This window comes from Rasamsonia emersonii (assembly GCF_000968595.1).
Source record: "Rasamsonia emersonii CBS 393.64 chromosome Unknown ctg1118621760011, whole genome shotgun sequence".
Taxonomy (NCBI): domain Eukaryota; kingdom Fungi; phylum Ascomycota; class Eurotiomycetes; order Eurotiales; family Trichocomaceae; genus Rasamsonia; species Rasamsonia emersonii.
The window spans coordinates 1-21167 of NW_013563276.1; the positions used below are offsets into that span (position 1 = coordinate 1).

Consider the following 21167-nt stretch of genomic DNA (forward strand, 5'->3'; position numbering starts at 1 on the left):
AGAAACGCGCTTTCGGGGACTGGAATGGCTTGCGGAGGAGGGCTTCTGGGATCCTGAGGCTGAATTAACGACAGCAGCTTGGTGTGGTGTGCAATGTCAGGCAGGGAAAACCGAACATAGGCCACTGGCGACCGTTAGGTAAGGATGACCAATGCCAACCCCTGCTCCGACCAGAATGATTGACGCTTTAGAGAGAAGAGCGTAGATGCAGTATGGAATACGGGGAGGAAGACGGCGGTGGTCTGGGCTGGGTTGGTGAGGGCGTCGGGAGAGCGTCCTCCTTCGTGGGGTTTAGGCGGTTGAAGCCACCCTGCGCTTGCCGCGCGGATAACGCTCGTTGGATTATTTAATTGGGCACGACTTGAGCCTCGCCTTAGCCCAGCTGCGTATGCATTGCTGCCATTACCACCGCACCGGGCCCTTATCGCGGGAGATCTGTGAGGCGTTTCGTCTGTAAAGCGCATCTGCGACTGCAGGGCCAATAATCCGGGCCATGAATCGCTACAGGAATGCTCCCGGGCTGCGCGGGCCTCCGAAGGCTACCGCGAGCACCCTTTGCCAAAAATGCTTAAAGAGAGATAAGTGCCCTCGAGCCAGGCGCATTAAGCTCTGCTATACTAACTCCTATGCACGGCACTACAGCTATGAATGCACCGTCTCTGCGCAGGACAGGCCTTACGTGTCTCGGCCGTCCCGCACCCAGCAATTGCAAAATCCAGACCTTGTCCCGAAGCTTACAAGCGAAGTTCCAAATGACTTGTTGCGGACGTATGTAGATATTCTTCCCTCGTTCGCCTGCGAGCTCTGTCTGACCCGGTTTTGTTACCAGCAAGGGCGTGGCAGACGAAGTGCTTGCAAAACAGGAGCGAGAGCGCGGCCGCAAGAGGGACCTAGATGACGATGACGACGTTCGAGATGGCCACGAGCAGTCGCGAAAACGCGCACGGTCAATATCCTCCTGTTCTTCAGATTCTGTATCGACAATATCAACGAATCTCTCGCGTTCAGAATCTCCAGAGTCTCCCCCCAGATACGACACAGAGAATGGCAGAGAACGGTACGGGCGAGAACGACCATCATTATCTCCAAGCATATCAAGACAGCGAAAGAGAAGATACAGCGAAAGCTCGTCGGAGTATTCTTATTCTTCTGACTCATCTGTGGAGCGAAGGCCCTCCCGAACTAGGGAGCGAGAATTGGAGAGAAACACTCGGAGGAAACGGCGAGAGTCCAGCCCCGATGAAAGGGGTCGACGACGTGATTCGTCTATACGTGGCAGCTGGAGGGACAGAACTCGAAGTCAAAGCAGGGAGAGAAGCCGTATCGTGAGAGGGCGACGGTCAATGACACCCGAGACATTACGAGAATCAACACCGGGGAGGGATCGATCCGGCCGTCATCTCGAGCCCCAGCGTGGGGAGCAATCAGGGCCAGGGCGAGCACGCCCCTCTGCGCCCCCGCCACGAGAACGAAGCTTGAGTCCTTTTAGCAAACGTGTGGCTCTCACACAGGCCATGAGCATGGGGAGGTAGAATTAACTGGCAGATTCAGTGGGGAGATCTTGGCGTTACTGTTTATACATGCTGGATGACAGGGTCATATCCATTGGATATTCTAATACAAATCAATTCCACATGAACACATATAGAAAGAGCCTCACTACTAATTAATATTACAATGTTCCCAACGCCTCTTTGCTTTTTCTCCCCAACTTATTCCCTAGAATCCTGATCCGGAACGCCGAAACAAAAGAAACCCACAATGCAAAGAATGTTTCGTCGGAAATGCAGGGTATCAAAATCCAATCCAATCATATCATATCTTCCTCTTCTCTTTCCCTTCGTTCTTCCTCTTCGTCTTCCCGTTCGCGCACATGGATACCCTCCACCAGTGTCTCGCCTTCAATTCCAACCTCCTCCCCGTGCTCTTCGCCGCCCTTGGAGGATGCCTTCTCTCGAGCGGCACGCTGCGCGTTCTCGATGCGCTGTCGTACCAGCCGCGCAATCGCGTTCTCCGTCCTTACATTCAGGATTTTCATCTTCTCATCCAGGTGTCGTTTGAGATCCCAGTTCGGCTTTTTAGGTTGTAGTTTGAATAGATCGATGGGCTGGTCAGCCTCTGCATCCTTTTTGGCCTGCTCTGCAGTGGCCTTCGCGATTTCAGATGCCTTTTGCTCTAGTGTGACCTGGCCCTCCGTTGGAGCTTTCTCGAATCCCAGCTTCGGCCCGCGTGTTTCGGGGTCGTAATTTCGGCCTGAAAGGTAGGTGGTTGTAACGTCTGGCGCTGGGTCAGCCGGCTCCGGTTTGGTTGCCACGGCTTCCCCTAATGGTTCTGGCTCAGGCTGTTTCCTCTTGAGAGCAGCGAGCTTGGCAAGTCTCGCTTTGCGCTCTGTAGCAGCGGCTTCTAGAGAGGCATGATTTGACGACATGATGGCAGGTAGAAGGTGCGGGGCCTTGGAATGAGAGGTTGGCGCTCCGCTTAAAATGCCGATTCGATTAAGGAAATCAGAGAGGTCGAGGAATAAAAAAATGGAAAACAAACTTGATCCCTGGAGGAGGTGAAATGGAAACCCTTTTTTCAGGGAAAAGTTTGCGAGTTTGGGGACTTTGTCGGCCTCGCAGCAAGTTTGGCGATCGCCGCCCGAGATGATATTATCACGCTTCAGCCACATTTCCCTCCAGCCACAACCTTAAATCCGCTTCATGTCCGCAACTCCATCTGCAAATATTGACTCTTAACGGCTTTCTCTTCTGATCGTCACCGGAATTTTGAACCGCTTTGCTTTGCCTTTTTCACTCTTTCCCATGCGCTGGTCTCGCGAATTCTGAATGTCAACGTGTCAAAACCGCGTCGTGTGGTTCACAGCTCGGCTGCCCTCCTCCGCTCTTCGTTCCAGGATCTGTCCCGGTCAATGGCATCGAGACGCTGCAATATGGGGTGCCCGGCGGAGCAATTATAGCACATCCGTCTCGCCGGCAGCAAGTCCAGCCGGGGCTGGGGACCGCGATGGCAATTCCGGAGCAAGGACTGCCTTTTCGCATGCCTTGTACCGCGAGCGAACCGATCGAGGTAACTCGAGGAGTACTGTCCGGAGCAGCTACTCGAGGTATTCGGACACTGATGAGCTGAGGGATAACCCGGGGAAATCGCCCTCCGACTTGACCACGCCAACTGCAGTTCCTGCCGCTACTAATAGCACCGAAACATCACCACCCTCATACCCGAGGATTAGGAGGGTAATATCAGGGCGTCGCTTCCCAAGCCCAAGACGAAGGGTTAGGGTTATATACCAATATCGTGACCGTGGGAAGAGGCGTTTCGTTCCCCGACGTATCTCGGCAGCAATTCACCGCGCGCAGAATTCTCTGAAATGGCAAGGGAGAGTCATAAGCCCCGAATCATTCCGTCGTGATATTGAGATTAGGCTCGCCTCTCTGTTTCCTTACGTATCGGTCCCTGAAAATTGGAGGATTGCGTACCGCAGCTTATATTCAGCAAAAGTCCATAAAACGGAATGGCGTGTACCGGAATCAATGGAATTAGACCGTTTGGGAAATCAGCTCGTTGATATGCTCGAAAATGAGGGCAGGGAGAGTTTTCAACGTGCCTGGGAATCACTGCCTACGCGCACAAAGAAGTTTCAGTGGCCCCGTTTGGCTTTGTGGTGGCTACACAATTCGCCCAATTTTGCCTTGGAATTTTTGCTTGCCACAAACAACCGACCCTACCCACCCTTCGCCATGGTGGTAGATTGTATGATTTACATTAATGTATTCTGCAATACCGACGAGAACGTGTACCGGTCTGTTATCTCCACCTGCATGGATCCTGAGAGATGGCCCACAGTGGGCATATCACAACGGGGAGTGCGCCTCTATCTCAATTTATCGAGTTTGGACAAGGTTTCTCGAGCGTTTGCGTTGATGCGGAAAAGGGACATCCAGATATCCGCTCCAACCGCTCTTTGTTTCATGAAATGTTTCACGAAGGGCCGGGACATCAACAGGGCAATAGATGCCCTGCGTCTGATTCCATTACTCAATGAGCCAGGATTCCCGTTAGACTCGGAGGAAGTGATGCGGCACTGTTGCAAACTCCTCACGCTGGATACCGTGCAAGAGAAGGATGGTGTACGCAACTTCCAGATTCTCCCGAAGCTCCTTGAATTGGGTGTGCGACCGAATCGGGACATGATGAATGTCGTTTTGTCAAACGCCTTCAAATCCGGGGATCCGCAATTGGGCCACGACATGTTGAAATACATGAAGCAAAACAACATGAAACTCGATTCCTACACTTATTTAACATTGCTCTCGGATGCAGTAGCTCGTGGCGATCGTGCGCACATCGAGGAGGTGATGCGGGAGATCGAATCCAGTGAGGAATTGAAAAAGAACCCGTACATCATAAGCAAGATATTCCATGCGCATTTCACCTTTACAGTCAAGCAAGTCGATTCATTTGCAGACCCTGCTGGAGTCTTCTTGTCGATGCTGGACCTTTATAGCCGATTTTATGATCTCAGCCCTCTCAAGGACCTCCAACTCATCCCGCCCACCTTTGCCCCCATTGAGCGGGGAGTGGATGCAGAACCGTCCCCTGTCGCTCTATATATTATGCTGGCAACGTACCTGAGATCCAAAAAGAACACTGACCGGGCATACCGCCTCTACCGGCGATTCCGCCAACTCGTCATGGAGGGGCACAAGACGATTGCGCCTCTAGCCGAATTCGTGCAGTTCCCCAATGAATTCATTGTCGCCTTCCGCGAGGATCCGCATGCACTGCGGTATTGCGTGGAAGTTGTGGAAGAAATGATTCGTCCTGACCCTGGTGTGGTCACCGTCGAAGGGCGCAAGGTAACTCCAGCGAAGCCCAGTGTGTGGACGTGGAACATCCTTTTGAGTGCATTCACCTTTCATCGGCAGCAGCAAGCCGTGGAGAAGGTGAAGGAAATGATGAGGAAGCACGGAGTCGAATATGACCAGACGACATGGAATACGATCATCAACGGCTACGCAAATGCTCAAGATGTGCTCGCGACGGTAGCGGCGATAAAGGACATGGAGTCACATGGTTATAAGATCGATTCCTACACTATAAGACCGTTACGCTTCCTCAAAGATCCTGAACGCCTCCAAGCGGCTATAGATGAGTTGGACCGGAGGACAGCCGAGCAGGATCGATGGGAGCAAGAAGTTGAAGAGAAAGAGCGGGAGGAGCTTCTCGAGCAAGGCCTACGACGCCTGGCGGCGGCCAGAAGACAAGGGAAATCGTAAGATACCCTATTTGCATTAATAGCATTAAAATGTACAGTAGATATTGGGTTTATGATGCATTTCACGGAGTCACATAGAGCTTTTTCCACTATGATTATAAGATGATAAATTGATGATGCTGAACTGTACACGTGTTTCCCCGTACTTCGCTGAGATCTTGGATCGGTTGCCATGGATTGTATTATTCGTGACTATTCATAATCATACACCTCGAATGAACGCCAAACCCGACATTCCTGCATGTACAGTACATACATAAACAAACAAGAGACTGATTTAATCACCGAAGAAGATCGAGATCTGTCAAGGGTGGCAAGTCACATTAGTTGCCAGGCTCCATGAGACAGTGATGCGACAATGAGACAGCTTACCGCCATAAGGATACAACATATGCTAATGTAGGGACTGAGCCGTTCGCCTATCCTCGCGCATTTCCAGAATATCCCAAAGAAGCTATCCGTGCCACAACAATCAGCGTCAGCTTCCTCGCCAGACAACAGCCATGTAGCTCCCATAGCGCTACAGTTTCTGTATCAAACGTACCCATGTTGGTTCCGGTCCATAATCCCCGGCATGATCGAGTGCGCGTAGGCGCTAGTGCAGATGATGAGGAGGAAGACGAGGAGGAGGGACTGGAAGTTGAAGAGCGCAGACTAAAAAACAACACAAGCAAAGGACGTGTCAGTGACCAGGCTTCTGAAACTGTGTTGTTGCTTTGTCTGCCACGCGCTCTCGCATCTTCACTGTGGAAGGCACGACGACTCATGCACCGTCACTGGCACCACCATCACCATCACCTCACTTACCATCTTGAAAGCTTCTCTCTTCCCACTTTGACAGAACTGCAGCCAGCAGTCGCAAACTTGGAGAATCCACTGAACCAGCGAATCTGAGTGAGCTCTGTGTCCCCGATCGAGGTCAGGATGGCTGCGAACACATGACTGACGCTTCCGCCTTCCATAAGCGCGCGCTAAGGCAGCTCGACATGCAAAACCCGACCCACAGCGGCGGCGGCACCCCCGGCCGCAACGTCCTCCTTCGACCTCAGGTCGATCCTTCAAGTTCCTCTGCATCTGCGCCTCACGCTCTTTGGCTCCCTGGGTTTGGCCATGGTGCCGAATACTCTTCCCCGTTCAGACTACCGACCACTGCTGCGCCAAGTTCTGCGTTAATCCAAGGGGGGCAGCCTGTTCGTCCGGCCGAACCGTGGGCACCATCCGAACCGCCTGAAAGCTCGACGGTCACTGCGAGTGCCGTCACTCAAAAATCAGACTGGAGGACCCGACGGAAAGAGGAGAGAAAGAAGACCGGCATGGCTGAACCAAGAGCCCGTGCCGCAAGGCACAAGGGCAAATGAACTTTGCCCCTGAATGTATGTTACTCGTTCAACATTGAATACACATGTTTACATCGGAGCCAGTCAGCTGACAATGGACAGTGCGCCTCTTGCTCCTTGCCTACGGTGATCCCAGTCCTCATCACTCATTCCCGCAAGAGCCGCTTCCGGAGACGGTGCGTGTCCTTGATGAGATCGTGACCGATTTTGTTCTGGAAATGTGCCACGCAGCCGCTGCGTATGCAAGCTATGCCCGCCGTCAGAAGATCAAAGTCGATGACTTTCGATTCGCTCTGCGTCGTGACCCTGGCAAACTTGGCCGTGTTCAGGAGCTGCTTCGCATGGAACGCGAGCTGAAGGAGGCCAGAAAGGCGTTTGACCAGAATGACGATCAAGTGGGGACACTGAAGGAGACCGGGAAAAGGGGGCTGGAGGAAGCTGGTGAGAGTATGGATGAAACCACCACCACTGGTGCGGGCAAGAAAAGCAAGAGCAAAGGAAAGAAAAGTGCTAGGAGAGGGTCTGACGCGACGGAGGAGACAGTCTCCAAGAAGAGAAAAGTTGCAGGCTGAATGATCAGCCAATATAACTTATCTGAGCAAGCAGGGTCTTTTTTTTTTCTCATGTTTGCTTTCATCGGCCGGGGGTTATGTCAAACACATGACTGTATATTGTGCATTTCATTGGCGTTCGGTGGGTCAGAAGGGTACTGCATATTCTTATCCGATTGCTTTGAGGGCCTATGGAGTACTTTGCTTAGCTATTCGTGAGTTAAGATCCTAAATTGAACGTGTTGATCACACCTATACCAACATACTTGTGCTATTGATGGCGATGGGGTTTATATGCTAAACAACTACCAGCTACATTATTGAGCTGTTAAATTATTTGCTATAGCAGATAGTGATATTAAGATGGCCAATATCACTCTCCAATAATCACTAACCTAATAGACCGAGTACTGACGCTGTCTCAACCCTAACACACCAGGAACCTACCTTACCGGTATACATAGATACAAGGAGGAAATCCATACGAATCCTGTTCGAAATCCATTCAGCTAAGAACGCCTTTTGACTGGAGTCGAATACTAGGTTGTATTGTTAAGATTGACATAGATTTGGAAGGTCTGCGTTTTGGTTGCAGAGTTAAAAAGTGGGCCGTACATTGTAGCAGCCCCAGGTCGATCTAATTTACATATCATATCTACGATTGTATGTGAATATCGCAATCAGCCATCTTGGTTGAAAATTGGTGGTGTCTCGTGGTAAGAAGTTCATCTTAATGTTATAGAACGCGCAGACCACTTGCATTATCCGGCTATGTCTCTCCATGCTGTCTCCGGATTGTACCTAGTTACCTATCTGGGTAGGTAGTTAATCTGCCGTAGTCGCCGGTTGGACAAGGGCGTAACTAAGCTATTCCTACTGTTTTTTTAGCGGTTTGGTTCAAGCGGGAAATAAAAACTCCGTCAATCGGATCACGATCACGACTCCAGCAGAGAACCCTAGCTAAAGCACTTAGCTTCCTTCCCCACTGTCCCTCCACATGGTAGTCCGTACAAGGACAAGCAGATCCCCGGTTTACAAGAGCACTGTGCCAATCGTTATTCGTGTCGACTATCCATCCTCCCCGGCGGAGAAATGCCGGAAAGGTATCGGGACTGCATCCCATTCTACTTCTGGAAGGCCGTTCCTAGAACCAGTCTTCGCAATTGACAAATGTCGATCTATATATATCTGCAGCAGGACCTCGAGATGATAGCTACCACGCCAATTTCTCCCCTATCCCGGTCCCTTCCGTGCCCAGGACATGGCGCTGTTTCTGACCTGGCTCCTCCTCTTTCTCTCCGTTCCGCAAGTCTTTGCCCACATCGAGCGCCGGGCAGAGTCGCAATGGCCACTGCACGATGACGGTCTGAACAAGGTCGTCCAGTGGGACCATTACAGTTTTCAACTGAACGGCGAGAGGATATTCCTCTTCTCTGGCGAATTCCACTACTGGCGCATTCCCGTACCTGAACTATGGATCGATATCCTCCAGAAGATCAAAGCTGCAGGCTTCACCGCGTTCACTTCTTACTTGAATTGGGCGTACCACGCGCCAAACAACGAGACCCTGGACTTTTCAACGGGCGCTCATGATTTCACGCCCCTCTTCAAGATTGCGAAGGACCTGGGCCTCTACGTGTTCGTCCGTCCGGGTCCGTATATAAATGCCGAAACAAATGCCGGTGGCTTTCCTCTCTGGCTGACTACAGGTGCCTACGGGACTCTGCGAAACAATGACACCCGGTACACGGCAGCGTGGACGCCGTATTTCTCCAATGTCTCCCAGATCACGAGCCAGTACCAGATCACAAAGGGCCAGAATGTGATTGCGTACCAGATCGAGAATGAATACGGAGAGCAGTGGATTGGAGACCCGTCGAAGAGGGATCCTAATGAGACTGCGATCCATTATATGGAACTCCTCGAGGCCAATGCCCGTGCTAACGGCATTGACGTCCCTCTGACTGCCAATGAGCCGAACATGGGTTCCATTTCCTGGGGAAAGGATTGGTCAAACGCCGGTGGGAATGTTGATATTACGGGTCTTGACTCTTACCCTTCGGTTCGTTTTCAGCATTTCTATGAATTAGCAGAAAACGGCTGTTGCTAATCCTGATAGTGCTGGACCTGCGACTTGAGCCAATGCACCAGCGTCAATGGTGAATATATCCCCTTCCAAGTGGTCGATTACTACGATTACTTCCTGGAGACCCAGCCGACGATGCCATCCTTCATGCCCGAATTCCAGGGAGGATCGTACAATCCGTGGGGTGGACCTGAGGGTGGATGTCCCGACAACACCGGACCAGATTTCGCGAATGTGTTCTATCGATGGAATATTGGTCAGCGCGTCACAGCCATGAGCCTGTACATGCTTTACGGAGGCACCAACTGGGGCTCCATTGCGACTCCAGTGACGGCTACGAGTTACGATTACTCATCCCCGATCTCAGAAGACCGCTCGATCGGTGCGAAATTCTACGAGACCAAGCTGCTCGCCCTCTTCACTCGGTCTGCGCCAGACCTGACCGTAACGGACTTGATTGGTAACGGGACCCAGTACACCACGAATGCTGCGGTAAAGGCATACGAGATCCGAAACCCTAACACCAACGCCGGGTTCTACGTGACCATTCATACTAACTCGTCGCTCTCGACGACTGAGACTTTTCAGTTACATGTAAACACTTCAGCGGGGTCCTTGACTGTCCCAAGACACGGTGGGGCCATCAAGCTGGATGGACACCAGTCGAAGATCCTTGTGACAGACTTTGCGTTTGGCAACGAAACTCTCTTATACTCGACTGCTGAGGTCCTGACATACGCGGTTCTTGACGGTGTTCCCACGCTTGCTCTCTGGGTGCCAACTGGTGAATCGGGCGAGTTCTCTGTGAAAGGGGCAAAGTCTGGATCCGTGAAGCGCTGCCAGGGCTGTTCCGGTGTCGGCTTCTATCCGGAGAATGGCGGCGTCACTGTGACTTTTACGCAAGCTGAGGGTATGAGTGTTGTCGAACTGGACAGTGGATCACGGATCTTGCTGCTAGATAGGACGTTTGCCTATCTGTTCTGGGCACCCTCGCTGAGCAACAATCCGTCTGCTCCGGAGAACGAAAGCGGTAAGTTTTTATGCCAGTGCATTTGACTACAGGTGAGCTTTGCTGAGATCAAACAGTCCTGGTTCAAGGTCCTTACCTCGTTCGCACGGCTGCCATTTCTGGGTCGACAATCTCCTTGACTGGAGATTCTACCAATGCGTCGACGACGCTGGAGGTATTTGCGCCGCAGAACGTCGATACAGTCGCATGGAACGGCAAGAAACTCAAGACATCGAAAACCGCCTATGGAAGTCTCCAAGGCTCGCTTTCTGGACCTCCTTCGGTGAAGCTGCCTCCACTGAATGGCTGGAAATGGAACGACAGCCTTCCAGAAAGATTCCCAGGCTACGATGATTCTGGCGCTGCATGGATTGGCAAGTGATATCGCTTCTATAATGCCCGGTTCGGACTGCTGCTGACTGCCTCCAGATGCCAACCACATGACGACTCCGAACCCTAGTCCTCCAGCAACGCTTCCTGTTCTGTACGCGGATGAGTATGGTAAGAATCACCGACAGCAGGCCCAATTATGACAGTAACTGATTTTGTTGATAACAGGATTCCACAACGGCGTCCGCCTTTGGCGTGGTTACTTCAATGGAACCGCGACAGGCGTCTTCTTAAACGTTCAAGGAGGATATGCCTTGTAAGCAAAACACCAGACCCATTCGACGCCAATCATTGATTTTGATCTTTTTTTTTCTAACATCCCCAGTGGCTGGTCTGCCTGGCTCAATGGGCAATTCCTAGGCTCGTATCTTGGTGACGCCTCTCAGGAACAGGGCAATCTCACCCTGTCGTTCAAGAACGTCACCGTCAACGACTCCTCGCCGAACGTCCTCCTCGTCGTGCATGACGATACCGGCCATGACGAAACCACCGGTGCCCTGAACCCGCGCGGTATCCTCCAAGCCAGTCTGCTGTCCCCCGACAACACGACGCAATTCAGCCACTGGCGTGTGGCCGGCACTGCGGGCGGCGAGTCCAACCTGGACCCCGTCCGGGGCGCCTACAACGAAGACGGGCTGTACGCCGAACGCGTGGGGTGGCATCTCCCGGGTTTCGACGACCGCGCCTGGGCGAGTTCATCGGCCGGCAGCAGCAGCCTCAGCTTCTCCGGCGCAGGGATCAGATTCTACCGGACGGTGGTGCCGCTGAACATCCCCGCGGGCGTGGACGTGTCCATCTCCTTCGTCCTCTCCGCTGCCGGGTCAAGTCCGTCAGCGAAGGCATTCCGCGCGCAGCTGTTCGTCAACGGGTACCAGTACGGCCGGTTCAACCCGTACATCGGCAACCAGATCGTGTTCCCCGTGCCGCCGGGCGTGCTGAACTATAGGGGCGACAACACCATCGGCCTCGCGGTGTGGGCGCAGACCGAGGCCGGGGCCAGCATCAGCGTCGACTGGAAGATCAACTACGTTGCGGAGAGTTCGCTGGACGTGACGTTTGATGGCAGTGCGCTGCGGCCGGGTTGGTCGGCTGAGAGGTTGAAGTATGCGTGAAGACATTCGCACATGTATATATAGTTTACGTGCAAGGAAAGGAAAGAAGCAGTGTAGACTAAAAGAAAAATATAAATGTTGCGCAGTGGTATGGTAAATATAGTACACTACAGATCTCCGATTGTAGCAGTAAATGAGCATAAACGAGCATGAGTGTCATTGACCATCATCACTATCACTATCACTATCATATGCACTATGCACTATGACTATGACTCCGATACGCCGTGCTCTTTTCTTTTCATTCTTTCGTTCTTTTTTCGCTTGATTTTTTTTCTCTTTCCGTTGGAAAGATATGCCAATGTTCTCAACTCAACTGGCCAATGGCCAAGAGTCAAGAGTCAAGAAGATAAGAAGTCTTAAGAGGTGGTGCAGACAGAGCGAGAAGACGAGACGAGACGAGGTAAGGTCGACCGGTCGTGTGGATGGACACGGAGAAGGACAATCACCACAAAAGAAAATATTTCGAAAGAAAAAGAAAAAAAATACAAATAAACAGATATCATACGTCTAGCTGCTTCACCTACGCGCGAACTTCTTCTGCACTTCGTTCTTGGTTTCGCTGTTGCTGGCCGCTCCGGCCGCCTTTGCCGCTTCTCTGACCTCGCTGGCCCGACTCTCCGGATTCAGCACCGCCCAGTGTTAATTGCGCGGTCGCCAACCGGTTGGACAGTTCCATCTGCGTGCGGATCGTGTTTGCGAGGTACGAAACGACCAGGACATCCTGTATGTGGTTGTTGCTGCAGGTCAAGTCAGCAGGGAGAGTTTTCAAAACAAAAATAAAATAAAATAAAATAAACTGGGCTACATACAAATCACGCTCGATATCAGCAGGCTCGACCTTGGGAGCCAATTGAAGGGCGTTCAGGAGGAACTGGCCCAGTGCCGTAGAGGCCGGCGCTTCCTCGTCGATGACCGCCTCGACGTATTTCGAGACCCGGTCGATCATGCCCAGTACCTCTTCAATAGCACGCTCCAACGCCTCGATGTCGGTGAAGATGCTGGCAGTTCGGTCCTCGGAATCCCGGGCGTTGGCAATCGCCTCCAGACCGCTCTTCTCCGCCTCGCTGTACCGAATCTCATGAGGAACCGGGATAAACGCTGCGCTGTCGGCGGCCCTTTCTGCGGTGACGCCCACCGGGGCCGAGATGTATGCGCGAACCTCGACGTCCTTCCCCGGCTCCGTAGACACCGTAAGATGCACCGCCGGGTGCGGCCACGTCCCGTCGCCCTGGCCGCTGTAGAAGTTCTGGATCAACGCGGAGAAAGTGTTGAGTTCTGACGAGGTGGCGTACCACCCGACGAGTACCTCCTTCGGATTCGCCTTCAGGTGCAGCGCCAGCATTTGCTTCTGGTATTCCATGTCCACTTCGACCTGGTCCGTCGTCTCCGTGTGTCCTACCGCGAAGCAGTTGCGGATCTCGACTTCGGTGCCATCTTCAGAGCGGGTGCCGAGCAGCGTTCCGATGACACGATCCTGGTCGGCATTTCGGCGGAGGGAGTGGTCCAGGATGGAGAAGATGGCCTGTCACACAGTCAGAAAACGAAAGACACCGCACGGCGAGCCATTCTCCGTCATACCTGGGGGTGGATGACAACGTTCAGAGGGGCAGTGGTCGGTGCAGACCCCACCGTCACAGGGCCCAGAGGCCGCGCGAGGTGAAGGAAGGAGTCGGTCTCAGCCATGCTGGGCGAGTGTGCAAGCAGACAGAGTCTGTTCCTCGAGGCCGGAGAAACAGACAACAAGCCTCTTTTCGTTTCTGGTGGTGGAGGAGTAGCCGGCTCCTTTGTTCCGCCCGCTGGGGTTTGCTGGCGACGGCGTTCCCGAATTGTGTGTGCGCGCAGACGAAATTTCACGCTAAGATAAGATAAGCAGGACGGCGGACGGCGAAAAAGTTCAACGACAACCACCCCGACTTCCTCCAGAACAGCTGCCACAATGGCGCCTGCACGCAAGCGAGGGAAGCGAGGAGGTGCTAAACGGTCGCGTCCTGGGCAAAATGCGTTCCAGACGTCGCGAGTTGAGGACATACGGTGAGCCCAGCCTCGCTCCAGTGTTTTCTTTTTTCAATGCATGCTAATCAGGACATAACAGCGACGACCAGTCAGCAGACGGGGCTGAGGAATTCCCCAACGGCGTCGAAGAAGAGGCACAGGATCAGGAAGCCTTAGATCTGTCCTCCGACAGCGAGGAGGAAGAGGAGAAATCCAAAGAACGGCCCTACAATACGTTGCTGCAGCTGTTTAATGCCGGTTCAGGTCCTGCTCGCAAGAAGCGGAAGCTGCGTCACAAGGACGACGAAGCAAAGGACGATGATAAAGCTGAAGTAGTCGCGGAAGAGGCCCAAGAGCCCCAGGAGATCGACGTGCTGGAGGCTCAAGAAGCGTCCGAAGAAGAGGACGAAGGGGCAGAAAATGCAGGCGCTGGCGAGGCGGATGATGAAGAGGAAGACGGTGAGCAGAGTTTCCTTTCTTTCTTTCTTTTTTTTTTGGGAGGAATGCTTGTCTGACTCGCTGCTAGTAACGGACCCGTTTGAGACACATTTCGCGAATCCAGACGAGACACAACTGTCGCAGAGAGTACAGGCTGTGTCTGAGGGGAAGTGGCGCCCTACCAAAAAGGAGCTTCCAGATGGGCTGCGGTTGGCACATAGCGTTCCTGATGTTGACGGGAAAGATGAAAGCATCCCGCCGCCGGTGCGAAGTACGAGCAATTTAAAGGTATGGTGGTCAGGCATGGGAAGAGATCTATCAGATTCTAACGCTTTTACAGCTCAAGAGAAAGCTGGTGTCTCCTGCTGCCGATCTCATTCCAAGTTTCAATAATCTCTCTCAGCATGTCGCCTCGCTGATGTTCAACTATCACGATCTTCTCCTGGGTGTGAGGACAACGTCGAACGCCGCGCACTTGAGAGACTTGCTCTGTCTGCATCTTCTCAATCATGTTTTGAAGACGCGGGATCGGGTGATCAAGAACAATTCCCGTCTTGCAAAGGACCAGGGAGAAGAGATGGAGCTACGAGACCAGGGATTTACAAGACCGAAAGTGCTCTTAATTCTGCCTACCAGACAAGCTTGTGTTCGATTCGTCGAGACGATAGTCAAGCTCTATCAACCCGAGCAGCAAGAAAACAAGAAGAGGTTTCTGGACGAGTACAACTCGACGGAGGATCCGGCGTGGGAGAACAAGCCGGAGGATTTCAAGGCGCTGTTTGGCGGGAACGACGATGACATGTTCCGGCTGGGCCTGAAATTCACCCGCAAGACAGTCAAATACTTTACACAGTTCTACAACTCGGACGTCATCATCGGGAGTCCGTTGGGTTTGCGCACCGTTATGGACAAAGAAGAGTACGTTCCTGATAGCTGACAGAGTTGCTTTCTGTCGAATCTAACTGACGAATTTAGTGTGAAAAAACGCGACCACGATTTCTTATCATCCATCGAGCTGGCCATCGCCGACCATGCCGATGCGCTTCTGATGCAAAACTGGGATCATGTGGAGTACATCTTCAACCATCTCAACCTGCAGCCGAAGGAGGCCCACGGGTGCGATTTCAGCCGGGTGCGCACATGGTACCTGGACGACCGGGCGCGATATCTCCGGCAGACCATCGTCTGCGCGTCTTTCATCACGCCAGAGATGAACTCGTTGTTCTCGGCACACATGCACAATATCGCCGGGAAAGCGAAGGTGACACCGTTTTACAACGGGGCTATCACTGAGATTTCGCTTCCGGTGTCGGTGAAGCAGACATTCTCCCGCTTTGACTCGTTGTCGCCTCCCAAGGACCCGGATGCGCGATTCAAGTACTTCACGACGGCGATTCTTCCATCGCTGACACGAGCGGTGGCGGGCAAGGGAAAGGGCAACAGCGCAGGCACGTTGATCTTCATCCCGTCGTATCTGGACTTTGTGCGCGTGCGCAACTTCTTCGCGACGTCGCCGCAGACGACGAACATCTCCTTCGGAGCCATCTCGGAGTACTCGTCGGTGCAGGAGGTGGCGCGGGCGCGGAGCCATTTCATGACGGGGCGGCATGCGGTGCTGCTGTACACGGAGCGCACGCACCACTTCCGGCGGTACAAGATCCGGGGCACCAAGCGGATCATCATGTACGGGCTGCCGGAGAACCCGGCCTTCTACGGCGAGCTGGTCGAGTTCCTGGGGCTGGACCCGGCGGGCGTCGTTGAGGCGGCGGCGGGCGGCGTGCGCGCCATGTTCTCCAAGTGGGATGCGCTGAAGCTGGAGCGCATCGTGGGCAGCCAGCGCGTGGGCAGCCTGCTGCGGGAGAAGGGCGGCGATACCTTTAGTTTTGTGTAGTATAGTATATACTGGATTAATCTATACTGTCATTCACTGTAGGTACATATACCTTGTACAGTACACATCTAATACCGTCATCATCAGACAAATGTTATACAGAAGCACGCCCGTCACACCAGCTGCGATACCTATCACAACATTATGCAGGCTGACTGGCATTTGACCAATTGCGAACAGTCATAGAAAGGATAAGTGTTATTAGTATTACTGTTGAGAACGAGTCATCACATTCCATTAGAAGACTCGAGTCGATTCTTTCTTTCTTTGCATTTTTCAATGAAAATGAAGTCTGTAATTAATTAATTAATTGCATGACTGAATTATAAGCAGATTTGTTTTTCATAACGCACGTACCCTTAATAATCCACGTGCCTCACGAGGCAATTCCACCAACTCCGGCTAAGACTTCCCCGCCATTCAGCGTCTTCCCCCCCCGCCTATCGCTGAAGTCTATGACAGGCGATACGCCTGGATTTCACTTTATTAGACACGAACGATCGGATTAGTTTCCGTGTCTGCTCTGCCCAGTCCAGTCCAGTCCAGCGCCTAGAACTTGCATTTTAGATCCCCAATGGCATTGCCTGGAAGGATGTGCTCATCATCGTCATTATCATCATCATCGTCGATTAACTGCTCACGTGCTTCGTTCTTTTCCTTCCTTTCTTACCAACTCTTCTTTTCTTTCTCTCTCACAGACTTCTTGACACTGATTGACTGACATACTTCTCTACTCTTGGCACGCACATATGTGCTGAGCACTAACTGTTGGTTGGGGGCTGCGGCTGTGTTCTAACTTCTTCCCATCCTCGGGTTTGTTCTCCGCTTCGCTTATCTTGCGTGGGGAAGGCAACTATCAGTCAGTCACTGACAGCAGACTGACAGCTGCCACTATATCCAGCTTCAGTTTAAGGGATTTTCGGATTCTCAAGTTCAAATTCTACAATAGAATTCGTCGGGTGTATGGACGAGCATTATGCGGATCCCGTATATGCTGTCCGGGAAGACGACACATCCTTCTGATGGCTCGCTGCAACAGCAGCAGCGAGAAGAACGCATTGTCGACAATTCTACAAATACAGATCCGGCGGTTCCTTCGGATCGGGTGACGGATAGCGATACCGCTGGCAAAGACGTCTCTTCAAAAGGACCCTCTGGTGATGGTGGGAATCGACATCTAGATGTTCGTCCCACGACACTTCGCCCCTCGGCCGATTCTCTGTTCTCGGACCTTTCGCTGCACACGGGCAACCTTTCGCATGACCACGCCTATCGCCCGCCTACATTGCGATCTCCCTCGCCCGCAGGCCCGCCGGTCGAGCCGGCCGCCTCCCGTCCACGGCGGACATTGAGATCCATGCTCTGGATGGCGTGGCTGCAGAGCAAGGGCATGCTCATGGTGATATTGTCGCAATTCTTTGGTGCCTCGATGAATGTCATGACCCAGATGCTCGAAAAGGATGGCTCCCACGGCAAGGCGATGCATCCGTTCCAGGTAAGTTGGGGGACATCTTGTCAAGAGATAAAAAGTAAGGATATTCCTGACCTGTCCACCTAGATCCTCTTCACGCGCATGTCCATCACGGCGCTGGCCAGCTATTTGTACATGTGGTATACCCGCGTTCCCGCTCCTTTTGGAACCCGAGAGGTCCGGTGGCTCCTTATCCTTCGAGCAGTGGGCGGGTTCTTTGGTGTATTCGGGATGTACTACTCGCTGCTATATATGCCTCTGTCCGAGGCCACCGTGCTAACCTTCCTGGCTCCTATCGTCGCCTGTTATGCGTCGTCGTTTCTGATGCCCAACGAGCCGTTCACTCGAAAGCAGCAGCTGGCAGGGCTGATCTCGCTGCTGGGCGTTGTGCTCATCGCTCGTCCGTTCTCCGGGACGGACAGTGAAAGTCCTTCTGCAAGTATCGAAATGGTCCCTGCCAATGGGACCGAGACTTCGTCGTCGGAGACGTTGGTGACGGTGGACACTTACCACCATCTGATCGCGATTGCCTTTGCTCTTCTTGGGGTGTTGGGCGCAGCGTGTGCGTATACGGTGATCCGCTTAATCGGAAAGCGGACGCATGCGCTCGTCAGTGTAACCTACTTTTCCACGTACACGACCATCGTCTCCCTGGTGGCCATGGTGGCTATACCCTCGGTCTCGTTCCGGCTCCCCGCGAACCTCACCGAGTGGGCTCTTCTCCTAGGGCTCGGGATGGCGGGTTTCTTGATGCAGTATCTGCTGACAGCGGGATTGGCATACGCGCCGCCAGCAGGCTCGACGGGCCATGGCACGCGGGCCACCTCGATGGTGTACACGCAGATGCTTTTTGCGCTGTTCTATGACAAGGTGGTCATGGACAGCACGCCCTCCGCGGTGAGTTGGGCGGGATCGGGGCTCATTTTGGGAAGTGCGCTCTACGTAGCCATTGCTCGAGAGAACCGGCCCAAGACGGCTGAGGACGAGCAAGTCCTCGTGGAGGAGCAGACGGACACGAGACAGAAAGATGTGCTGGACGAGCAGCGCGATCTTGAAGAGGGGCAAGGGTTGTTAGCAGCTGAACAGGGGCATGAAGAGAGTAGCGAGCATTCTCGAGAGAACAATCGAGCAGGCATTTCCCGTTGATTCTACGGAGTAATCACATGGCCATCTTTCTTGGAGACATCCATCCATGTCTGGTTTCTGTGAGGGGGATGATAGCCCGGAAGAGAAAGATGCAGATCTCGTGGGAATTGTATTTGATGAATCGAACCCTGGTCCACACGGAGCAGTCTCCTCCGTGCAGAGCAGGGGAGGATAGATAGAGCATAGATAGAACACATAGAGAGTGCAATGAGTGCATATGGGAATGCTTATCATTTTTTCGAGCTAGTGGTAGTCCGTTGGCGATCTTCGCGGGGAGAAGACGCTAAGTCGGGGTGCAGCCGGAGCACTGCCGTCCGGCGCGAGAAAGCGCCCGCTATGGCGTCAATGGCTTCATCGACCCACACCCACGTTCATTTTCCGAGATTCCAGAGTAATACTCTACCGAGTACGTATGAGTATTCTATCTACGGTAGAGTACTCTGATAGTACTCAGTTCTGTACGGAATACTGTTGTTGTTCACTATTGATACTACCAGGCCCTACGGAGTACGAGATTAGCGTCGATCACTGGCTGCATATATGCCTCAACTCAACTCTCTCAATGCACGAATTCCAACGGGCCGCACGGCGATCCCAGCATTAATATTAATTACATTGATCCACTGCTGCTGCTGCTGGCCCATCCAGGACGCAACCGATGGGCCCGAGACGTCATAGGGTTGCAGACCCTGCTCTTTCGCTCACCGAAATCTCCCGACTTGCCTTGCAGATCCACATGGCAGCGTCCTCCATGGACAATGAAGTGAATGAACTGCGCTGTACGGAATAGGGTGGGCCATTCAGCGCTGACCATATAAGACTGCAATGCTCTCCATCTGCTGTCTCGCAATGCGTGAGCATACGTGGTGCTTTGTTGGAGGAGGTCGGTGCATCTGCCATGCAATTTGCTGCTGGTCGACGATATAGATAGAGCTGCGAGGAATGCAAACTTCGTCACACCATCTCTGTCTTCTTGATCAGTTTCTTTGATCTTATCAAGTCTGTCCTCTGGGAGGACATGCAAAAGTGAGACAAATAGACTGTTAGACTGTTTTCTTCAGAGTCACCTCGACATGCGTCACTTCGATGCCTGGATCCTTAGGGATCCCTATTCCATCTGGCACTACTACTCGACGGGTCGACGATGGCAAGAGACCATCCGGGACATGATTCAAGAACGCCGCATCTGCGCACCGCAGGTCGACGCATCCACTCCCCGCAGGGCCGTTGACCCTCTTGCCCGTGAGCCATCTCCGCAGCAAGACTGCCAGTTCCTCCAGAGATTGCCGCCTGAGATCCGCCTGATGATCTACCGCTACGTCTTTGGCGACGAGGCGGTCCATCTGGTCCAGCTCAAGGGCAAGATCCGCCATGTCCGCTGCCAACATCCGTCCTCCTCCATCGAGAAGCATCGCCACTGCTGTCCCGTAACGCCTGCGCGCTGGCGCGTGTACGACGGTCGTGTTGCTGGTCACAGTGACCGTATGCTCTATCCGCACACCCATGCCCAACTGCCCGAGCTGCTGAGCAATTCCTCTCTGGGGCTGCTGCGCACCTGCCGTACCATCTACCTGGAGGCAGCCGACATCCCGTACTCGAACCTGGTCTTCGATGTTGATGACCTGCACACCTTTGTGGCCTTCTCGCTCAGCGTCTGCCCGGAACGTCTCCGGTGTATCAAACGGCTCACCGTGCAGTGGATGCCCGTATGGCGGCCGATGGCTGGCGAGGAGCACTGGTCCTCCATCTACTCGCACACGCACAACGACCGTCTCTGGGTGCTCTTCTGGGAGCGCGTCCAGGCTCTTTCCGGACTCGAAGAACTGCGGGTCAGTCTGGATCTGGGACGGTTCACTGGCGCCGCAGTGGGAGGCGTCGTCATCGGAGGGAAACGCATCCGGCTGGCGATTGACGAGCCGTGGGTGGCGCCGATGCTGTCCATCCGGGGGTTGCGGGATTTTGACTTGTGTGTGACGGCCCGCTGCGACGCGTCGGCGAAGAATCTCCTAGGTGACGAGATGCGCCGGGATGCTGCCCAGCTGCGCGACCATCTGCGGGCGGTGATGTGTTCGCCTCGGGGGACTGTCCCTTCGATCGATGGGGTGACACTCAAGGTGCCTGAGGTGAAGCGATCGGAGATTCGTTCGAGGCCGCGTCTAGCGATTACTGCGGCTTGAAAAACGATTTTCACAACACCGGCAATACATGACAAATGAAACAATTTCCTGGTGAAGTGAACGCATGGCCAGGCTTCCCCGCCGCCAGCGCCATAGAGAGATGCGATACTTCTAGAACCCAATTCTCCACGAGAATGATGGCTTAAATGCACGGAAGCTGAACATAGAGACATCGTCTGTCCCGCTAGACGGGGTCATAAACTATCGCATGCGTGACTGTCAGCATCAGCAGGACTAGATCAACACTCCATTCGACCTTGATACCCCTTTTAGCGTTTACAATTCT

The 21167-nt window shown here is 53.2% G+C and overlaps 9 protein-coding genes across 9 annotated transcripts; 7 read left to right on the plus strand and 2 right to left on the minus strand.

Moving 5' to 3' along the window:
* Positions 1-493: 493 nt before the first annotated feature.
* Positions 494-1532, plus strand: T310_2014 (uncharacterized protein; the record flags this gene model as incomplete). Its single annotated transcript, XM_013475080.1, has 2 exons — positions 494-768; positions 830-1532. The coding sequence occupies 2 exons, from the start codon at positions 494-496 to the stop codon at positions 1530-1532; spliced, it is 978 nt and encodes a 325-aa protein (XP_013330534.1).
* Positions 1533-1810: 278 nt separating this feature from the next.
* T310_2015 (uncharacterized protein) lies at positions 1811-2428 on the minus strand (the record flags this gene model as incomplete). The annotated part of the gene is made up of 1 exon (XM_013475081.1): positions 1811-2428. The coding sequence occupies one exon, from the start codon at positions 2426-2428 to the stop codon at positions 1811-1813; it is 618 nt and encodes a 205-aa protein (XP_013330535.1).
* A 400-nt stretch (positions 2429-2828) lies between these two features.
* Positions 2829-5279, plus strand: T310_2016 (uncharacterized protein; the record flags this gene model as incomplete). The annotated part of the gene is made up of 1 exon (XM_013475082.1): positions 2829-5279. The coding sequence occupies one exon, from the start codon at positions 2829-2831 to the stop codon at positions 5277-5279; it is 2451 nt and encodes an 816-aa protein (XP_013330536.1).
* A 115-nt stretch (positions 5280-5394) lies between these two features.
* On the plus strand, positions 5395-7187 carry T310_2017 (Complex: TFIID is composed of TBP; the record flags this gene model as incomplete). The annotated part of the gene is made up of 4 exons (XM_013475083.1): positions 5395-5521; positions 5682-5959; positions 6097-6610; positions 6718-7187. 4 exons carry the CDS (start codon positions 5395-5397, stop codon positions 7185-7187), a joined length of 1389 nt encoding a protein of 462 aa, XP_013330537.1.
* A 1240-nt stretch (positions 7188-8427) lies between these two features.
* Positions 8428-11763, plus strand: T310_2018 (beta-galactosidase; the record flags this gene model as incomplete). The annotated part of the gene is made up of 6 exons (XM_013475084.1): positions 8428-9228; positions 9286-10282; positions 10339-10635; positions 10691-10762; positions 10820-10907; positions 10977-11763. 6 exons carry the CDS (start codon positions 8428-8430, stop codon positions 11761-11763), a joined length of 3042 nt encoding a protein of 1013 aa, XP_013330538.1.
* Positions 11764-12286: 523 nt separating this feature from the next.
* On the minus strand, positions 12287-13449 carry T310_2019 (Eukaryotic translation initiation factor 3 subunit EifCf; the record flags this gene model as incomplete). Its single annotated transcript, XM_013475085.1, has 3 exons — positions 12287-12503; positions 12576-13288; positions 13345-13449. 3 exons carry the CDS (start codon positions 13447-13449, stop codon positions 12287-12289), a joined length of 1035 nt encoding a protein of 344 aa, XP_013330539.1.
* Positions 13450-13702: 253 nt separating this feature from the next.
* Positions 13703-16087, plus strand: T310_2020 (U3 small nucleolar RNA-associated protein 25; the record flags this gene model as incomplete). The annotated part of the gene is made up of 5 exons (XM_013475086.1): positions 13703-13797; positions 13859-14217; positions 14285-14484; positions 14537-15114; positions 15172-16087. 5 exons carry the CDS (start codon positions 13703-13705, stop codon positions 16085-16087), a joined length of 2148 nt encoding a protein of 715 aa, XP_013330540.1.
* Positions 16088-17063: 976 nt separating this feature from the next.
* T310_2021 (DUF6 domain protein) lies at positions 17064-18704 on the plus strand (the record flags this gene model as incomplete). The annotated part of the gene is made up of 2 exons (XM_013475087.1): positions 17064-17582; positions 17646-18704. The coding sequence occupies 2 exons, from the start codon at positions 17064-17066 to the stop codon at positions 18702-18704; spliced, it is 1578 nt and encodes a 525-aa protein (XP_013330541.1).
* A 1073-nt stretch (positions 18705-19777) lies between these two features.
* On the plus strand, positions 19778-20881 carry T310_2022 (uncharacterized protein; the record flags this gene model as incomplete). The annotated part of the gene is made up of 1 exon (XM_013475088.1): positions 19778-20881. One exon carries the CDS (start codon positions 19778-19780, stop codon positions 20879-20881), a length of 1104 nt encoding a protein of 367 aa, XP_013330542.1.
* Between the last annotated feature and the right edge of the window lie 286 nt (positions 20882-21167).